General features: G+C 40.3%; 1 protein-coding gene and 1 long non-coding RNA gene across 3 annotated transcripts in view; one reads left to right on the forward strand and one right to left on the reverse strand.

Annotated features, from left to right (window-relative positions):
* The window catches only part of PCNX2 (pecanex 2), a 151,987-nt gene that overhangs the window by 9,658 nt on the left and 126,308 nt on the right, over window positions 1-16,021 (forward strand). Inside the window, exons 4-8 of the mRNA XM_082757622.1 lie at window positions 804-840; window positions 1,909-3,198; window positions 11,518-11,665; window positions 11,834-11,979; window positions 13,310-13,403. Of these exons, the coding sequence (XP_082613748.1) occupies window positions 804-840; window positions 1,909-3,198; window positions 11,518-11,665; window positions 11,834-11,979; window positions 13,310-13,403 (1,715 nt within the window). The remainder of the gene's footprint in view (window positions 1-803; window positions 841-1,908; window positions 3,199-11,517; window positions 11,666-11,833; window positions 11,980-13,309; window positions 13,404-16,021) is intronic.
* On the reverse strand, window positions 9,172-14,868 carry LOC309876838. 2 transcript variants are annotated; one of them, XR_014317259.1, is made up of 5 exons: window positions 14,754-14,868; window positions 12,983-13,074; window positions 11,445-11,506; window positions 9,633-10,012; window positions 9,172-9,203 (listed from the first exon to the last, which is right to left on the reverse strand). It is a non-coding gene; the product is annotated as an uncharacterized lncRNA (long non-coding RNA). The 2 variants fall into 2 exon arrangements; XR_014317260.1 differs by having other exon boundaries at window positions 9,633-10,015.

A 16,021-nucleotide genomic window follows, 5' to 3' on the forward strand; every position in this document is an offset into this window, starting at 1 on the left:
AAAGAAGAGCTTTCTGTTCTCTTCAGCTTGCTAATGGAAGAATATAGAGAAGATTGAGCACTCTTCTCAGCAGTGTGCTGAGATAGAATAAGAGACAATGGACAAACAACAATTGAATGTAAAGATGTTATTTATTTATTTATTTACCGAGAGTGTGGTCAAATACTGGAACAAGTCCAGAGAGGTTGTGAAATCTCCATTCATGGAGATATTCAAAGCTCTGCTGGAGGTGGCCCCAAGCAACTTGCTCTAAATGTACCTGCTTTGAGTGTGTGTATGTATGGGGGAAAGGGTTTGGACTAAATGACCTCCACAGCTTCCTTGCAATCTGAATGATTGTAGGGTAATTAAATGGCTCTCTCCTCTAGTTTTTCATTGAAAAATTGATGGAGATCAAAGTTTTTCAGCTACATGTTTTCAAAACAGTAAAATGAAAAGAGGAACAGGTGAATGCATTCTATTCCTTAATAATTAAAAAAATCTAGAGTAGGCACTGCAAAAAAAAAAAAAGTTTTTTAAAGATCTTAGATTTTCTTTTTCCCCAAACATCATGCACACAATTGCAATGATGCAGTTTGGAGCATGGCTATTCTATAACCATCTCCCTCACCCACCCTTTGCATTTTGTGTAAGGTATGCATCCAGATTTCAGTGATGTTTAGCAGTAATACCAGTGCTGTAAGTAACCTTTGATTAGATAACTGTTGCATTGATTTGTTACATTGCATCATTGTTTTATTGCTTTTTTTCAGCAGAACTTAACATGTAGCCATACTAACTTTGTGTGTTTTTTTTATTTTTAGGAGCTGCCAACACGGGAAACTATTGAAGATCTCAAAGGTACATGTATCTTGAAGGCTTTATAAACCCCTTTAAACCTTTGTTTAATTGTTGCTTGGCACACAAGTCCCCACAACGGGTTCTATCATGCCTCATGTCAGGAGCTGAGTGGAAAAACTCAAGAAGACAAAATCTCAAGCGAATTCTAGCAGAATAAGCTCTCTCAGCTCTCAGTTGGGCTGTTAGGACCACAGCCTTTTCATGAGCGCACAGATAACTTCCCCACTTTTGACATGGGGAAGTGAAAGAGCCTTCTTCACACGTTCTTGGGGAGCTCTGTGCCTCTGGGAAGTATTAAAAGAGGAAGCCAATATTCAGGTTACATCTTAAAGCCCTCATACATCTTCTGACTGTATACCTTTGCAGTTGTTGACCTTTAGCTCAGTAGGGTAGATTCCAGTACACCTTGCTTTGCCTGCAGTTCCAGTGCTTGAGACGTCTCAGTATATTTCAGTTTATCTCCTTTTGGTTTAGGTTGATCACCGTATCCTATGGAACTGTTTAAGAACTGCCTGAAGTATTACAATAAAATTCAGCCATGCTGGCTTATACTTTCTTCTCTCACTAAGTGGGGATAATTCTGTGTAAAGTATTTATTTTTGATATTAGCTGTTTCTTGAGCTAATTTGATTATTTAAATAAAATAGACATGCTGCTACACCTGTTCTGATCTGAAAGGATTCTGGGTATAGAGTAGAACAGCAATTTTTCCACATGAGCCCTATTTTAATCTTCAAACACAATCCTACTAGTACAACTTATAATATGCCCACAACTATTCATAAAACTAATTCATCTTTGTCATCACAAAAAAATGGCTCGTTTGGTCTGACATTCTGACATTTATTCTCATATAAAGCACTATCAATATTACTGTATTTGCTTTCATAGTATTGCACATGCAGCTAACCAAAAGGATCCTTGCTTAAGAACTGCTGTAATCAGCTGTGCCACCTGTGCTTCCATTTGCTCTGCTCTGGAGCAGTTTTTCCTAGCTAAAGAATGGACCTTGATAATAGATAGTTGTCCTTTTTTTGTGAGACTGAACTTCTGTTATGTCTTTATTAGGGGTTATGGTACTAGAAGACCAGGCTGTACCAACAGTTTCATCTACCTCACCCTATGTCAAAGCAGATACATTACCTGTTTCTACAGCTTCTGCTTCAGGTTCTACTGCATCAGCAATAGCAACAAAACCAGCTGCTATGGAAACACTTTCTGGGAATGAAATAAACGAAAAAGGAGAGAATGGACACTCATATGGAGAGCATGGATCACGAGGTATTCTTGTGGAGAGAGATGTAGCTAAAAATTTCTCCAATGTTTCTTCATCGCAAGGTGATATTTTAAGGACTGGAGTATCTTTGGAGCCGTGGGACAGTGAAAATTCAATTATTTCAGAGCACTTGAGTAATCCTAGAAGTCACAAAAGAGAGAAATTGCTAGATGGCTCGCTGCAGGCGAGCTTTAGCAGTAACTGCCCACAGTGCAGTGCCTTTACAACCAAAGATCCTGAGCACGTGGAAAGTTCTTGCAATGCTGGTAATACTAATGAGGACCTTGATTGCTCAGACAGTGAGACTGCTGTTGCAGTTGTTGACAACTCTCTTCCCGGAGACCAACTGTGTGAGCCCATTAAAATTGTCATCACGATGAGCAGCACGCCAACCACCACCCTCAGCGACCTAGCAGGCTCTGTCCATCTAAAGGGTCTGGGGACTGACAGAACGAGCTCAGCCCTCGAGTCTGGTATAGTTACTGCAGATTGGCAAAGTCAACAAACTAATGAACAGCTCAGAATTCCTGTTATAACTTTTGATTTGTCTGATGACAGTAAAGGTAATGCCTATCCAGAAGTTAGTGAAAGTGATAGAACACCAGAAATTTTAAAGGCAGATCTGTCGTCCAACCATTGTTCTGGCTATGAATCTGGTGACGCAGTGAAGGAACACAGCAATCCAGCAAATAGTCCTTTGGAAACTAACACTTGTTCAGATCCAAATCAGAAGAATGCTTCGGAAAACATCCAGAAAGTGGATTTAAATCCTAAAGAAGAGCCGCAGAACCTAGATCCGCAGTCCTGTAGAACTGCTCATGAAAAGAGGCACATGCGGGTGCTGAGCGTAGACAGTGGGACAGATGTGCTTTTGAGTAAGAATTTCATGGAGGTATCTGAGAAAGAGAAGACCTTACCAACTTCTAAATCTGATTTAGAAGCTAAAGAAGGACAGGTCCCCAATGAATCTAACTTTCTGGAGTTTGTCTCCCTCCTGGAATCCATTAATACCTCAAAGATGAAGGCATCTAATCAATCCACTGTCAAAACAGAGACTACAAAAGAAAATGTGCTTGTTGGAGGTATGGTGCATGATTTACAACCCTTGGAATAAGGCAATTGCAACTAGTTACATTATTTATAGCAACATTGCCTGAGATTTGCAGTACAGTGAATGCAGAGGAAAACTGGTTTTGTTAATAGGGTCAGGGAAGGGCTGGACTTGGTGGGATAAGGTTGTTTAGTGAAAGTGTGGTAGTGCCAGCTGCAATTTCTTGAATACTTAATTTTCTTAACGATTCCTTTTGAAAAAGCTAATGCTAACCTCAGCAGGTGTCCAGTATGGATCTAGTGTTCCATGCTAGAATAGCTTGCATGTGGCAGGCCTCGATTGCAGGCATACCAGAAAGAGTTCTTAAATTGTGCGTAGCTACAGCATTACAGCTGCCTTTGCCCATCTTACCTGGTGCATGTTACTAGTGATCTGTGGGTTTGTAGAAACTGGAAGCGTCACTGGTGGTAGTTCAACTTCTATCTAATTAACACACGTGCACGTGTGTTCCTGAACTTCCTCTACAGTTGTGGGTTGGTTTCTAATTAAAAACAAAACAAACATACAAACAAAAAAATACATGTATTTGTTCTCAGTAGGTAAGAGTTCTGATTTTTGGTTGCTTAAAACTAATATATTCAGGTTTTAAGGAGGAAAGTTGGAGGGGTGGGGTCATTGGAACTTTGCAGTATTTTGATGAAAAATGGTTTCTTCTCATCCAACTTGTCCACTTAATTAAAAGGTTTTAATTTCTTTAAACAAAATCAACTCATTTAAAAACATATACGCAATCCGATTTATAGTTCTGATAAAGAAATAAGTGTTTCTAACCAACATTTTCATTGCTGACACCTAAATCTGTGACCCCTTTCTGTTTTGAAGGAACAGTATTTGTAACATCTTCAACTGCTGTGCAGACAAACCTAGCGAGCCTGTTTTGTGAGTGTGTGAGATGAGGTGCAGTGGAGCTGTGTGGAGTCTGGAGGTACTTGCCAAGTGATCTGTAGTTCCCTGGTTTAGAAGATCTGGGCTAAAGTCAAATAAGACAACCTGTATTCTCCCCTTCTCCAGAATGTTCTGTTCACCTTAGATCCTGTAACAGGTTGTTCTAAGATAGCCTAAGAGGAGGCAATCTAAATGCCTGCTTTGCATTGAATTTGGCTAACTTAGTGGTGCTCAGCAGAGCATCTCCTCTCCCCCGTTTCAGAATGACATCTCTTCCCTAGACTGGCCCTTAGCAGCCTGAATTTCCCTGCCTCTTCCCCCAAGAAGCCTCTCATTACATGGAAAATGTACAAGTGATTTCAAAGTTGTAAGCTTCATGAAGGCAAATATGAAATTCACATTTTTAGCTTAAAAATGGTAGATATTTCTTCTCAGTGCATCGTTTCCTGTCGGTTGCCTTTAGCCTTCACTTCACTTTTCCTAACTTTTTTCTCTTCTCTGTCCTATCAAAAGCATTAGACCCTTATCACGGTTTCCCCCTACGCTTATTTCTCCTTCCACTTTTATATTTCCCATCCACTATTTATCCCTTTTCAGCATAGGTGCTTGACTTCCCTCCTGTGCCACCTCCTTATTCTGTTTCATATTTCTCATCTTTTCTCATCTTTTCTCATCTTTCTCATCTTTCCCTCCGTTCTTCCTAGCATTCCACACTGTTGCTTTTCCACTGTCTTTAACTCACCTGAAATCATTGCCTCCCCACAACGTGGGGGAAAAGCCACATGGTAATATTTCAGAGGTAAGCTTAAAACAAAAAGTGCAGCTAATTTAAAAATGGCTTTCAGACAAACACCTTCAGATAACATGACTGCCTTCATAAAGGAAGGAACAATGGCTGATCAGAATAAATCAGATAATCCATAAATTCCCTGGTGACACACACACAAAAAAAAACAAAAAACTTTATTAATGTGTGTATAGTTATTAGGCTTTCGATCTGGCAAACTAAGTGCTTCTTCTTAATATCCATGGATACATGTATAGAATAGCTATTCTATATCCTCTTGAATGAGGATTCAAGACCTTCCCTCAAACCAATCTGATACCTGAAGTGACCAAAACGGAATCCTCTACTTTCCTGTTTCTGTAAGCCCACGTGTTTGAAAGCCAGTGGAGCTGAGCATCATAAATGCGTGGTTAAGCTGCCCTGCTCATGTCTCAGGTGGGAGTGGGATGGGGGCAAGCAGCGGCTTCTACCACTGCGCGGTGTCTCCCAGACCTTGTGTTGGTGCTGTGGGAAAAAAGAGTTTCAAGCTGATTTTTTTTTTTTGTTTGTTTCAAGCTAGTGAGAGGTAGTTCAAAGGCAGTTACTTTTACGGGCAAGAAGGCTTTATTTTCGAGCCTAGTCAGAATGAGCTCTTTGCTAAAATAAATTACTGTCATTGCTGGCAGCTTCCCCACAGTAAGACTTGATTTTAGGACTGAGAAAGCCTCTAATTTGTTTACAGCCTTGCAATTACGAATGTTTTTTAACAAAATAGCATTTTAGAGTAAATTTGAATAAACATTATTCCCACATTAAAGTGGTTGTTCAGAAAAATGGAGGGGAAGGAATATAGAGCAAGACAAGCTATGCACCACTTGTTTTGAGGGAAGAGCTTGTTTGTCTTTTTGTTTCTTTGTTCTTTTGACCTTGCAAACCACTTAATTGGCAAAAGCTAATAATAGATGCCTGGTCCAAGCGATCATGAAATGCACCGCACAAAGGTGTTCATTAGGAAATGTGAGAAACTTGGCGAATTCCTGGAAAGTCGTGTGTTCAGGGCTGTGTGTAAGAAAGCTGACGTTTTGCATAATTTGGAAAAGGCAGGGAAATGTGCTAATTGCAACAGTCTTGAAAGTGAGCCAATGTCATAGATGGTTCTTTGTTCACTGTCTGCTCCCTCCACACACTTGTGAATTGTGTGAAAGCAGAAGATGTATAATCTTCACCCAACAAGCCCTTAAAACCTTAGAATCACCGAACAGTTTGGGCTGGAAGGGACCTTAAAGACCATCTAGTTCCAGCCCCCCTGCCACGGGCCTGGACACCTCCTGCTAGATCAGGTTGCCCAGGTCCATATAACCTGGTCCCGTCCAACCTGGCCATGAACACCTCCACGGATGGGGCATCCACAGCTTCTCTGGGCAGCCTGTGCCAGTACCAGCTCACTAAAATGCAGTACAAGAAAATAAAAGCCTTACTTAACACTAGCAGGGATGCCAGATTTAACGTGTTAAAATACAGGATGTAAAAAAGCTGTCTCTAAAAAGCTGTTCTGTTGCCACCCCGTCTCTTCTAGATCGTGAGAAAGTACCACTGACACTTGCTAAAAATGGCTTTTGGGCCTGTGTCCTTTCAGTTCTGAACCAGACTTTCACCACCCGCGTAATGAAAGCCTGTGGAAGGGCAACCGCAAATTTTCTTTATACTTTGAGATGCATAAGGAAAGCCAGGTTTGCTGGGTTGCTTCGAGTTCCTCTGCCATGCCTGGAGCTGAGGAAGAGGAGCTGTACATCTGATCTGTGCAGGACAAGGACTCATGTATGTGCTGCCCCTGCTGACACAGGTGACTCGCACTCTAGGACAGCTAATGTTATCACCTGGGGAGCAAAGCTGGCCGTAGGAGTGGTGGGGACCCGCACAGAAGAACCTAAACCAGGACTGTGTGGCCTGAATTTGGATGTTTTGCAGGCTCTTTTTAGAAAAGGCACTCATCATCCTGGGCAGCGCACAAACCACAACCTTGAGCAAGTTCTGGATCCGAAGCAATTACCCTGCTCCTATAAAAAGCTGAAACATACTTAGGTCGATATTTTTAGACTCTTCATTTTTTTTTTTCCCCCACATGTAAGAAAGAAAGCTACAACATATAATCATGGGGGAGAAGGATCTTGTGCGTAGAGCCACCAGCCCAGCTAGCTGCTGCCCTGGGAGGGGCAGGGGAGCTTCCCGGCAGAGCAGCTGTGTGCAGGAACCACGTGGAGTTTGATGCCCCGTTTTGGCAGGGACTGATGAGGTGCAGAACTTGATTTGCTAAATCTGATGCTCAAGATGCATCAATGCACCCATCAGTCTTATGGGTAAGGCTTGACAGGCTGTGATTTAAGAAATTCAGGCTTGAAGTCCCAGTGGTGCTGCTGTGTTCAAGGGTAGGGCTGGCACCTGTAAAGAAATCGTAAGGTTGTTTCAGAGGTTGGTCTTCTGACATAATTGTTAGGTTTACTGTTTGGTCTATTTACCTGAGACCTCAAAAATGGGGTTTTATTCCCTGCTCCGTTACAGGCCTAGGTGATTATTTTGAGCAACTCACTTCAGCGCTTAAGTTTCCCTGTCCTGTAACAGAGCGAGTGCCATTGGTTTTTCCTACTGCTTCAGGATTAACATGGTAATCCTGATTAATGGATAGATAATCCCATGTGCTTCTTCAGTGCCTGTGGTGAAATTTTATAGCAATTCCTGGACTGCATCAGGTTCACTGGGCACTGTTCCTATTAGAGGGTGACTGGCTTTAATATTGCTTTTCTATTTTAATGTAGTTGTAGCATAGTAGGCACATTTGGATCGTGAGTAAGCTAGATGTTACTGCTGAAGCAGAAGGAGTGAAGAAAGGGTTGGGAATGGCAATTAAAGTGTCTTCTGTTGGCTTTTATGATACATGCTCCACAGATATGAATGGAATATTTCACAACTCAGACGGTTATGGTTTCATGCTGGGTACTTACAGGAGCACAGACTGATTTGAAATTAGTTATCTCTGCATCCAAACAGGCAACAAATATAGTTCAAAGTGAAACCTCCTATTTTGGATCATAGCGTTGTGGGGAGAGGTAGATTCTGCAATAGAGCAATTAAAGAACAGAAGAGGCTCGGGCTTAATTAGCTTAATTCTGTTTGACCAGATTTCAAAACAGATGGCATTTGAAATTATGACAACAGTGGCATTCGAACTTGCAAGAGTGTGTTGTGGAGATCGGGATAGGGATATGTAGATAAAAGACAAGGGAACAAGGTCTAGGAGACAGGGAAACGGGACAAAATAGTAAAGTATTTTGGAGAAAATTTACAGAACGATAACATTTCATTCTAATCACCTAATGAAACAAGGCATCTTTAAAGTTGTGATAACCAGCTGTCAGTGTGTTGTGACTACATGTACAAAGGCTGCTCCACTTAAACTGTAAAACTTTTCCCAGTCTTTTCCCAGTGTGAAGTAAGGGCATGTTGACAAAGGTGATTTGTGATACCTGAAATCACTTCCACAAATGAACAAGTTGCATGGCAAAGGCAATTGTTGATAGTGCAGCTGCATTTAAAATAGGAGCTTGTTCCTCAGTTTGTTATATCCCTAAGTAACATCACTATGCTGCTACAACTCTTCAGTGCAGGGAGTATCTTATTCCCCAATGGGACATACGAGAATGTTTATTTTGGTAAGGATTTTGCCAGGATGACTAAGGGATGTGTGTTATGCTCAACCAAAATATGAAAGCAGTGTACAGACCAAAACCTAGGCGTTTGTGCAGGACTCTTCTGCTCCACCCTTCCCCAAGCCTGACGTGGCTATCAGTCTTGATAGTTTGACCTCGCATGCTTAAGACGTGGTGTATAATTTCCAGATACGTGTCCAAGTTACTTGTTGAGCCCACGTCTGTGCTTGAGGCTTCTGCTGGCCCTGCTGCTTGCCTATCAGAGATGCGGAGCAGTGCCGCTGTCTCAGTGGCTCTGGCTGAAGGCCATGGTGAAGGTGCAGACATACTCAAGTGTTGTGCTTTCGCTCCTGTAGAGTGTTTTCTTCTCATAGCTTAAAGTCAAGCTTTGCCAGCAAAATTTTCACGCAGGGAGCGTTTCAGTGATGTAGAGCTCATTATGCACCCTGGCAGGACACTCCCCGTCTAGACACCTCTATCTCTGCTTAAATGCTGAAGGTGTAAGTCACTTGGAAGAAAAGGAATGATAATTGTGACAAACAGTCATAAGTCCATCGCAGCTTATCTCTCCAGTGCTGGAAATAGTCATCACCACGGTGTTGTCTGATCGGCGTATACAGCCTGTAAGAAGCAGTACTGTTTATGTTTACATTATTCTGACTTTTTACCACTGCACTGCAGGGGAAAAATCTGAAAGACTTGTGGTTTGGAACGGGAAAGAGAGGCATTTTCTGAAACCACTAGATAATCAAATTAAAAAATATTTTAATTGTTCCAGCCCTAGAGCCAGTTTTGGGTAATATGGGGCCAATTAGATTATTAAAACCACAATTTCTGATCACTATCAATTATTCTTACTGCTTGGGACAGCCCAAACCTTTGGGAAGATGGTTTTGATTAGGTATCTACAGCCCTTTCACCTATTTCTGGTAGCTGCATGATTAAGGGGATGCTTCATTAATGCCACAGTTAAATATGATACAGTCACTACTTTAGCTGAAGTTATCTTTAAATAGGAAGGAAAAAACAAAACAAAACACAAACACTCACCCCTTTGTTTTTTAATAGGAGAAAGTAGATCTGGAAGGCCCACTGAAGATTGTCTCCATATCCAACAGATGTAAAACTTTTCCCTAAACCAAACTCGTATTATTGCACAAGAAGTCAAAGTCCATGGTTGTAGCATGCTACAGAAAGAGAGCAAGAGACTCAGAACATCATCGGTATCATAGTGACTTTTTAATTTATTTTTTTTGTAGAAGCTGAAGGAAAACTGCTGTTTCAAGCAAGAGTTACACGGTGTCTTTACTTCTGCTGCCCACTCTGTTTTTGGTACCCCAGCTGGTTAGACCTGTAGTCATAGTCTGTGGCCCTGGTGAGGTTCTTCAGGTGTGGTGCTGCTTGTTGTGCTTCACCTGAAGGGCTGAGACCTGCTGGGACCAAGATGCCATGGGACAATTAAAGTTGTCTGTATACTTCTGGATTTTAATTATCTGAAGAAAAATAAGAGTGCACAGTGTCTTATGTGATTATGAGGCTGAACAATTTGTGCAGGTGTCTGAGGCTTTAAGATACTCTAGGGGTGTGCCATGTGAACTGAAACTGGTGTAGAGATGTCCTAACTCTGAAGGTAGGTAGGTTTGTAGAAGTAAGGTGTTACAAGATCAGCTGATACAGGCTGGAAAAAAAAAATGCAGACAGGTGATCTAAAAAGTCTGTGTATCCAAAAGCTTGTCTACTCAATGATATCAGTTGGCTGAATAAAAAGATACGTTTTTCTCTGGAAGCCTTGAACCTGCTTTATCCTAAGACCATCTTAGCTATAACAACATTAATTCTTGACTGGTGACTCTTGCAGGTTAGGATGGTAATCGTATTGGCAGGAAGTGCAGCTTAGCAAATGGCATTTTTGTAAGGGGATTTTGTGCTTTTTTTTTTTTTTTCTTGATGATTAAATTTCTACGACGCTTAAACAGCATGTATTGCAAGAGACCTGGGTAAGTACATATCAATGCACCTTGCAACATGCAAGAAGCTACAGACACACTGCAGCATCTCTAGCAAGCAAAACAAAACCTCTTTTTTCCTTAAACATTTAATTGTGTGACTACTCATGGTGATGAAACCAACATATGTTGCGCTTCAAAATCCCAACAAATACATTTTTTTAGTTTACAGTCAAAACACAGTTGAGTTGCAACATATTTCACAGTTCAACATGAACATCAGTAACTAAAAGAGATCACCACTTGAAAGTTGTATGCATATGGATAAATGATATATATGAATGGTATATCTGTAAAAAAAAGTAATGCAATTGCTAGGAACTGAACATATACATTGTGTGTATTTTAAAATCTTTGGTTTGGTATTTTCTAAGCCTCGGGAAATCTACTGAGAAATTGTTTAGCCCTTTTGTTCTTTGCATTGTATCAGGAGCACAGCTGGTAGGGAAGAGAGATTAGGCAGCTACCTACTTTCCAGTGCAACAGCTCCCTTTCCTTTGAAGGTACTGCCTGCCTTTTTGTAAAAGGGGAATGAGCCAGTGCTGCTGCTTTTCTGCTGTCGGTATGCATGACTAGGGAACAAACTGTGGCCCCCAAGAAAGCTACCTATTACTACTGTAGGGTAGGGATAGATTACTTCTCATCTTCATCCAGAGGGAAGGAAATTCTCTTATTTGTTGTAGCATCATGCAGGTGGTTCTTGAAACAACCCATTTGTTTGTCCTTCTTAGGTCAGAGTACCTCCTCATCCAATGTTCTGTTGGAGTTGTTTAAACAATATTGTTTGTCATGTTAATGTTTTTTGTAACGCAAGTGTTGGCTGTAGTGTTTTAGCTTTTCTTTTAGATGTTCTTACCCAGTCGTCAATGAACGAAGCTCCTGACAGTCATCTGTGGAGAGTGGCTCTACTTCACTGCCCTGTTTTCCAGATAGCCAGACGACAGAGAGAAAAGAAGAAGTGGTGGGAACAGAAAAGCTCCGTGAGCAACTTCCTAAACAGGAAAGATCAGATGTACAAAGCCAAGATCGTGCTAGTACTAGTCCGGTGCTACCAGAGTCTGCCAAATTTACAGCACTGTAAGGCCAGTTTACTTTACAATTTTGTACTTCAAAGATATGATGTAAGCTGTTTTGTTTCATTGAGTAGAAATGACATAAACTTTTAATTAACCTCTCTTTCTTTTTGTTTTATTGAGAACAAGAAAAAAGTTCCTCATAGTAGTTTTGAAACATTTTTGTGTCAAGTTACCAGGGCAACAGGCAAAGGCAGATAATCTACCGGGTAACTTCTCAGCAGGACAGTTCTGTCTTGCAAGTAATAAGTGGACCTGAAGCATCTGTACAAGATGAGCTGTCCGTGGATGCAATGCATGTGTTCATAGATGAAAACGGTGAGTTTCTCTAGTTGGAATAAGTGCAATATGTGAAACAATTAATTCTGAAACCTTTAGACTCCCTAGAATTGTATTTCTCTTCTTATCTGTTACTGATTGCTTGTTTTCTGTGTGCATGAAAGAAAATGGCTTAGTAAGATCAGTAAATTTACTGTTGGATCAGCAATAATGAGAGAGTTCAAAATTCAACTAGCACAGACCTGAGGTATGCACAGTGCTGTATCTGCCAGAAGTTTGTCTTCCAAACATTACCCTCGAGAAGTGCAGGTTTAGCTTTGCTTTCCAGAACCTCTGGCACTTTCTGCCTGGGGTGTGTGAAGGGAGGAGGGTCTGTATGAGGACGGCAGGGCAAAATGTTTCTCTTCTTTACTGTTGTGTTCTCCAGCTGAGCATGATTAGGTGCTGACTCAGGCTGAACTCTGGTAATGCTGTGGTTGCTCCTGTTCAGATTCGTGGTCTGCCATCTCTTTCAAGTGAATTGACGAGTGAACTAGTTTCTCTCAATGCCTGTGCTGGAGCACAGTTGCTCTGCTGCTGTTACTGGAGGTTGAAGCTGTAATATGCGTGGTGGTGGTTTGTTTGAACTCCACGTGGAGCCCTGTGAGGTCCTGGCCAATACCTCTGAATGGCAGCCATCCCAAAAGCTGTGTTTCCTTTAAAGCTGCCTTCAAAACCAGTGTGGAATGAATACTCCTCATAGCTGGGATCCTGATCCCAGAGTTTTTTGGTTTTCTGCCGACTCCTCATGGCCCTGCTCACAGCCCTACAGCTGCTCCTGATGTGTTGTGTGTCTAAGAGCAGCAGAACATCATGGCCTCTGGCTGAATGAACAGTGACCCTTCACTTCTTGCTGCGTGTGCAAGGGGAAAGTAACAGTGGCTATGCTTTTAGCAGAATTTTTCACTGCTTTGTACCTCCTGACCTCACCTTTGTGAACATAAAGAACAAATCTGTTTTGTAGTGAGTTCATATATAGGCTTTTTACATTTACTTCACGTACCTTTTAATGACGGTGTAGTCCTTAAGCCTCTGATGAATCTGTTTCAATGGATGCTGTTTTAATTTGGCTTCACATCATTCTTGTGCCCAGCACTGGAAAAAGAGGTCAAATCTTCACTGTAATCTGTGCTCTGATCTATCTGAGGTTTTTACTTGTTCAAATGTTAATTTCATTTCTGAACTTCAAAATAAGCCTATTATGAAAAACTATATTTAGGTTTAGAAATGTGCCTGATATAAGATATATTTTGATATATTTTGATGTGGAAAACAAACCATCATATAACTTAACTGTTCTTTTTTTTTTTTTTTTTTTTATTTTGTAAAGGGGAAATTAGATCCTGTTATTTAAAGGCTGGCTGTCAGAAGGAAGGAAATTTTCGACATCAGATATCAAATTGTGATTGTATTTCAAATGCTCAGTAAGTAAGCCCTTATTTTTAGAAACGTTAAGAGCTTTCATTGCTGGAAGCTATGAAGCAGATTGTAACTGTGAGAGATGCGTGTGAAGAAGAGAGCTGGAGGATAAATGTGTTAACCTATTCTAGAGATGTCAAAACATGCAATTTTATTCTGTACTAGAACAATGACTGCTTTATAAAAATATCGATAAGGAAAAGTGAAAAGGAAAACCAGAACAAGTCAGTGAGGTTTTCATAACTATCTGGGAAAAGCCAAAGTCAAGTGTGGGGATATAAACAAGACAAGACAGTAAATAAAACAAGGTGAGAGACTGTTATCAGGTGTTCTCTCAACTTTATTGTCTTGCTCATTTCCCTTACTTGTTGTGTTCTGTCAGTATCAGCCTGTGACTCTATTTCCTCTGAACTTGAGCAGCAGAGCCTTTCATCTTGCATGAAATCTCTAATGATAATTTGCCATTCTGAAAAAGGTATCTGAACAATTTTCAAGTTTTTTTTCGGAGTGATGGCATAAATCCCACACTCGCTCTTGTGGTTTTTGTTCTCTGATGTATTACGTTGTTACACATGTTTGCAAGAAGAATTTTAACTATTGGTAAGTATTTTTATTAAATTATGTTTTTAATATTGTTATAGAGAATTTGGAACCGTCGAGCTAGGGGGTGAGAGGGGTTGTTGTTAATAGCAAGTATTGTTCTTAAAATGTTTGGCTTTTGGTGGAGACTTTTGAAAAGCTCAGGAGTATGTTAAGAACATGTTAGCATTTTAGATAGAATGCTGTTAGGAAAGAGATGAGGATGTTTTTTATTTTCAGTAGGTGAAGACTTAAAAAACAAATTAATAAAAAACTGGTTCCATCCACAATATGTTCCATTTCTTTAGCAAAATGGAGGGACAAAAAAAAAAAACCAAACAACTGGTAGAGTTCTGTTTTGATTAAATATCAAACATTTTGTTTTGGGGTTATTTAACTCTTGCGACTTATTTTTTTTTTTTTTTTTTAATTCACCTTGTACAGGATAATGCCTTCCCCTCCCCAGCCCCAACATAGTTACATGGATTGAATCTGTCCTAAATTCACAAATAGTTTAAGGTCCCCTGACATCTATCAGTTAATCTGCTTTTTTGAAAAGAGAACAATCTTCCTTCTCTTATGCAAAGTCCTTCTAAAGCTGTCTACTAGATGTTTATGTAACATCTACCACATTAAATGCAGTTTTTTAGTTTGTGGTTTGCAGACCTCTAGAAATGTGAGTTACTTTTAAGGAGTCTGCTAAATACTATTAGCAAATGCAAGTCCAGATGTTCTCTGCAGTCATTTTCATGCATTTAATTTATAAAGACCAGTACCTTTGCTGGAAATCTTGGAGTGTAGTAGCAGTTCAGACTGAAACAGAACAAAGCAGCAAAGATCAGTGCGTTCTCAGGACTGATTTTGTATACGAATGGGGAGGGAGAGCACAAGAGCTTTTCTAAGAACAGAGCAGCATGAAGGAAAGTACAAAGCAGAAGTTCACATGAAAAACAAGGAAGGAGAACCAGGAAGCATGAAGCATGCCCAAAGCTGTTTTTGCAAGGGCAGTTAGTAATATGACTAGGCCAGAGAAATTAATGAGAGCTGTTTGTTCAAGCGGCAGTTCCTGCCATCTGTGCATTGATTTAAGGGTAGCATGGGAAAGAAAGGGTTTTCATTTTCTCCTTAGATGCTCACCATCAAGTAAGCTTGTACTTAGATGTTATGGAACATTTCTTGCCTATAGAAAATAGAGGGCAAATCTGATTAATCATCCTTAAAAACAGTTCAGGAATGAGGCATCTTTCTTACCTTGTTCCCTCCTACCTCCACCAGCAGGCATGCACACCAGTTATGTCAGGTTGGTTTCTTGGCTATGGTTAAAGATAAGCCAAATAGTCACAGTTATCAACTAAAGATCTGTTCATTACTACACAAAAAGGCAAATATATAGAATAATAATAAAAAAAAAAAAAGCTCAAGGCTTAATCAATTCATGTTTCAGTTACAATCTCTTCTGTATGTCTCTGTGGAGAGCTCTCCAGAGAAATTATTCACTTGATGTTGGCCCTCCTTTGATAGAAATGTTCGGTATTAAATAGATTAAGATTCTAGTGTACATTTCCCCAAGCCAATAGCAAGCTATCTCTTGTACTGTCATTGTGAAGGATAGTAGGACTTCCTGGTATCATTTACATACCCCCTGTGTCTTTTGCGTTGTTTCTTATGTTGCGTGAGAAGTCCATACCATCAGGAGAGGCTGCTTTTATGGAAGAGTAGTGGAAAATAGCTTCTTCATGAGTATTTGAGGTGATGTAGAAATAACAGCTTTAAAATTTGTATATGAATGCAATGGTGAGCCATCCAAATTAAATTTTATGTGCTCAAAGGATGTGGGAGAAAATTAGTACCTGGACATAAGAGAGGTAGCATCCTCCTTGAATAGGAGGGATAGGGTTTTGATCTCAGTGAGCTCAGATTGCAGAAGCTAGAATAAGATGGTGGAGAAAACATCTAACAAATCTGCAGTAGAAGTGTATAAGCTTTTAAAACACTTATCACAAATCACGTTTTCTCTACTATGAAGATTAAGCTGCTCCTAAAG

Source organism: Aythya marila (assembly GCF_965140915.1).
Source record: "Aythya marila genome assembly, chromosome: 3".
NCBI classification, from domain to species: Eukaryota; Metazoa; Chordata; class Aves; order Anseriformes; family Anatidae; genus Aythya; species Aythya marila.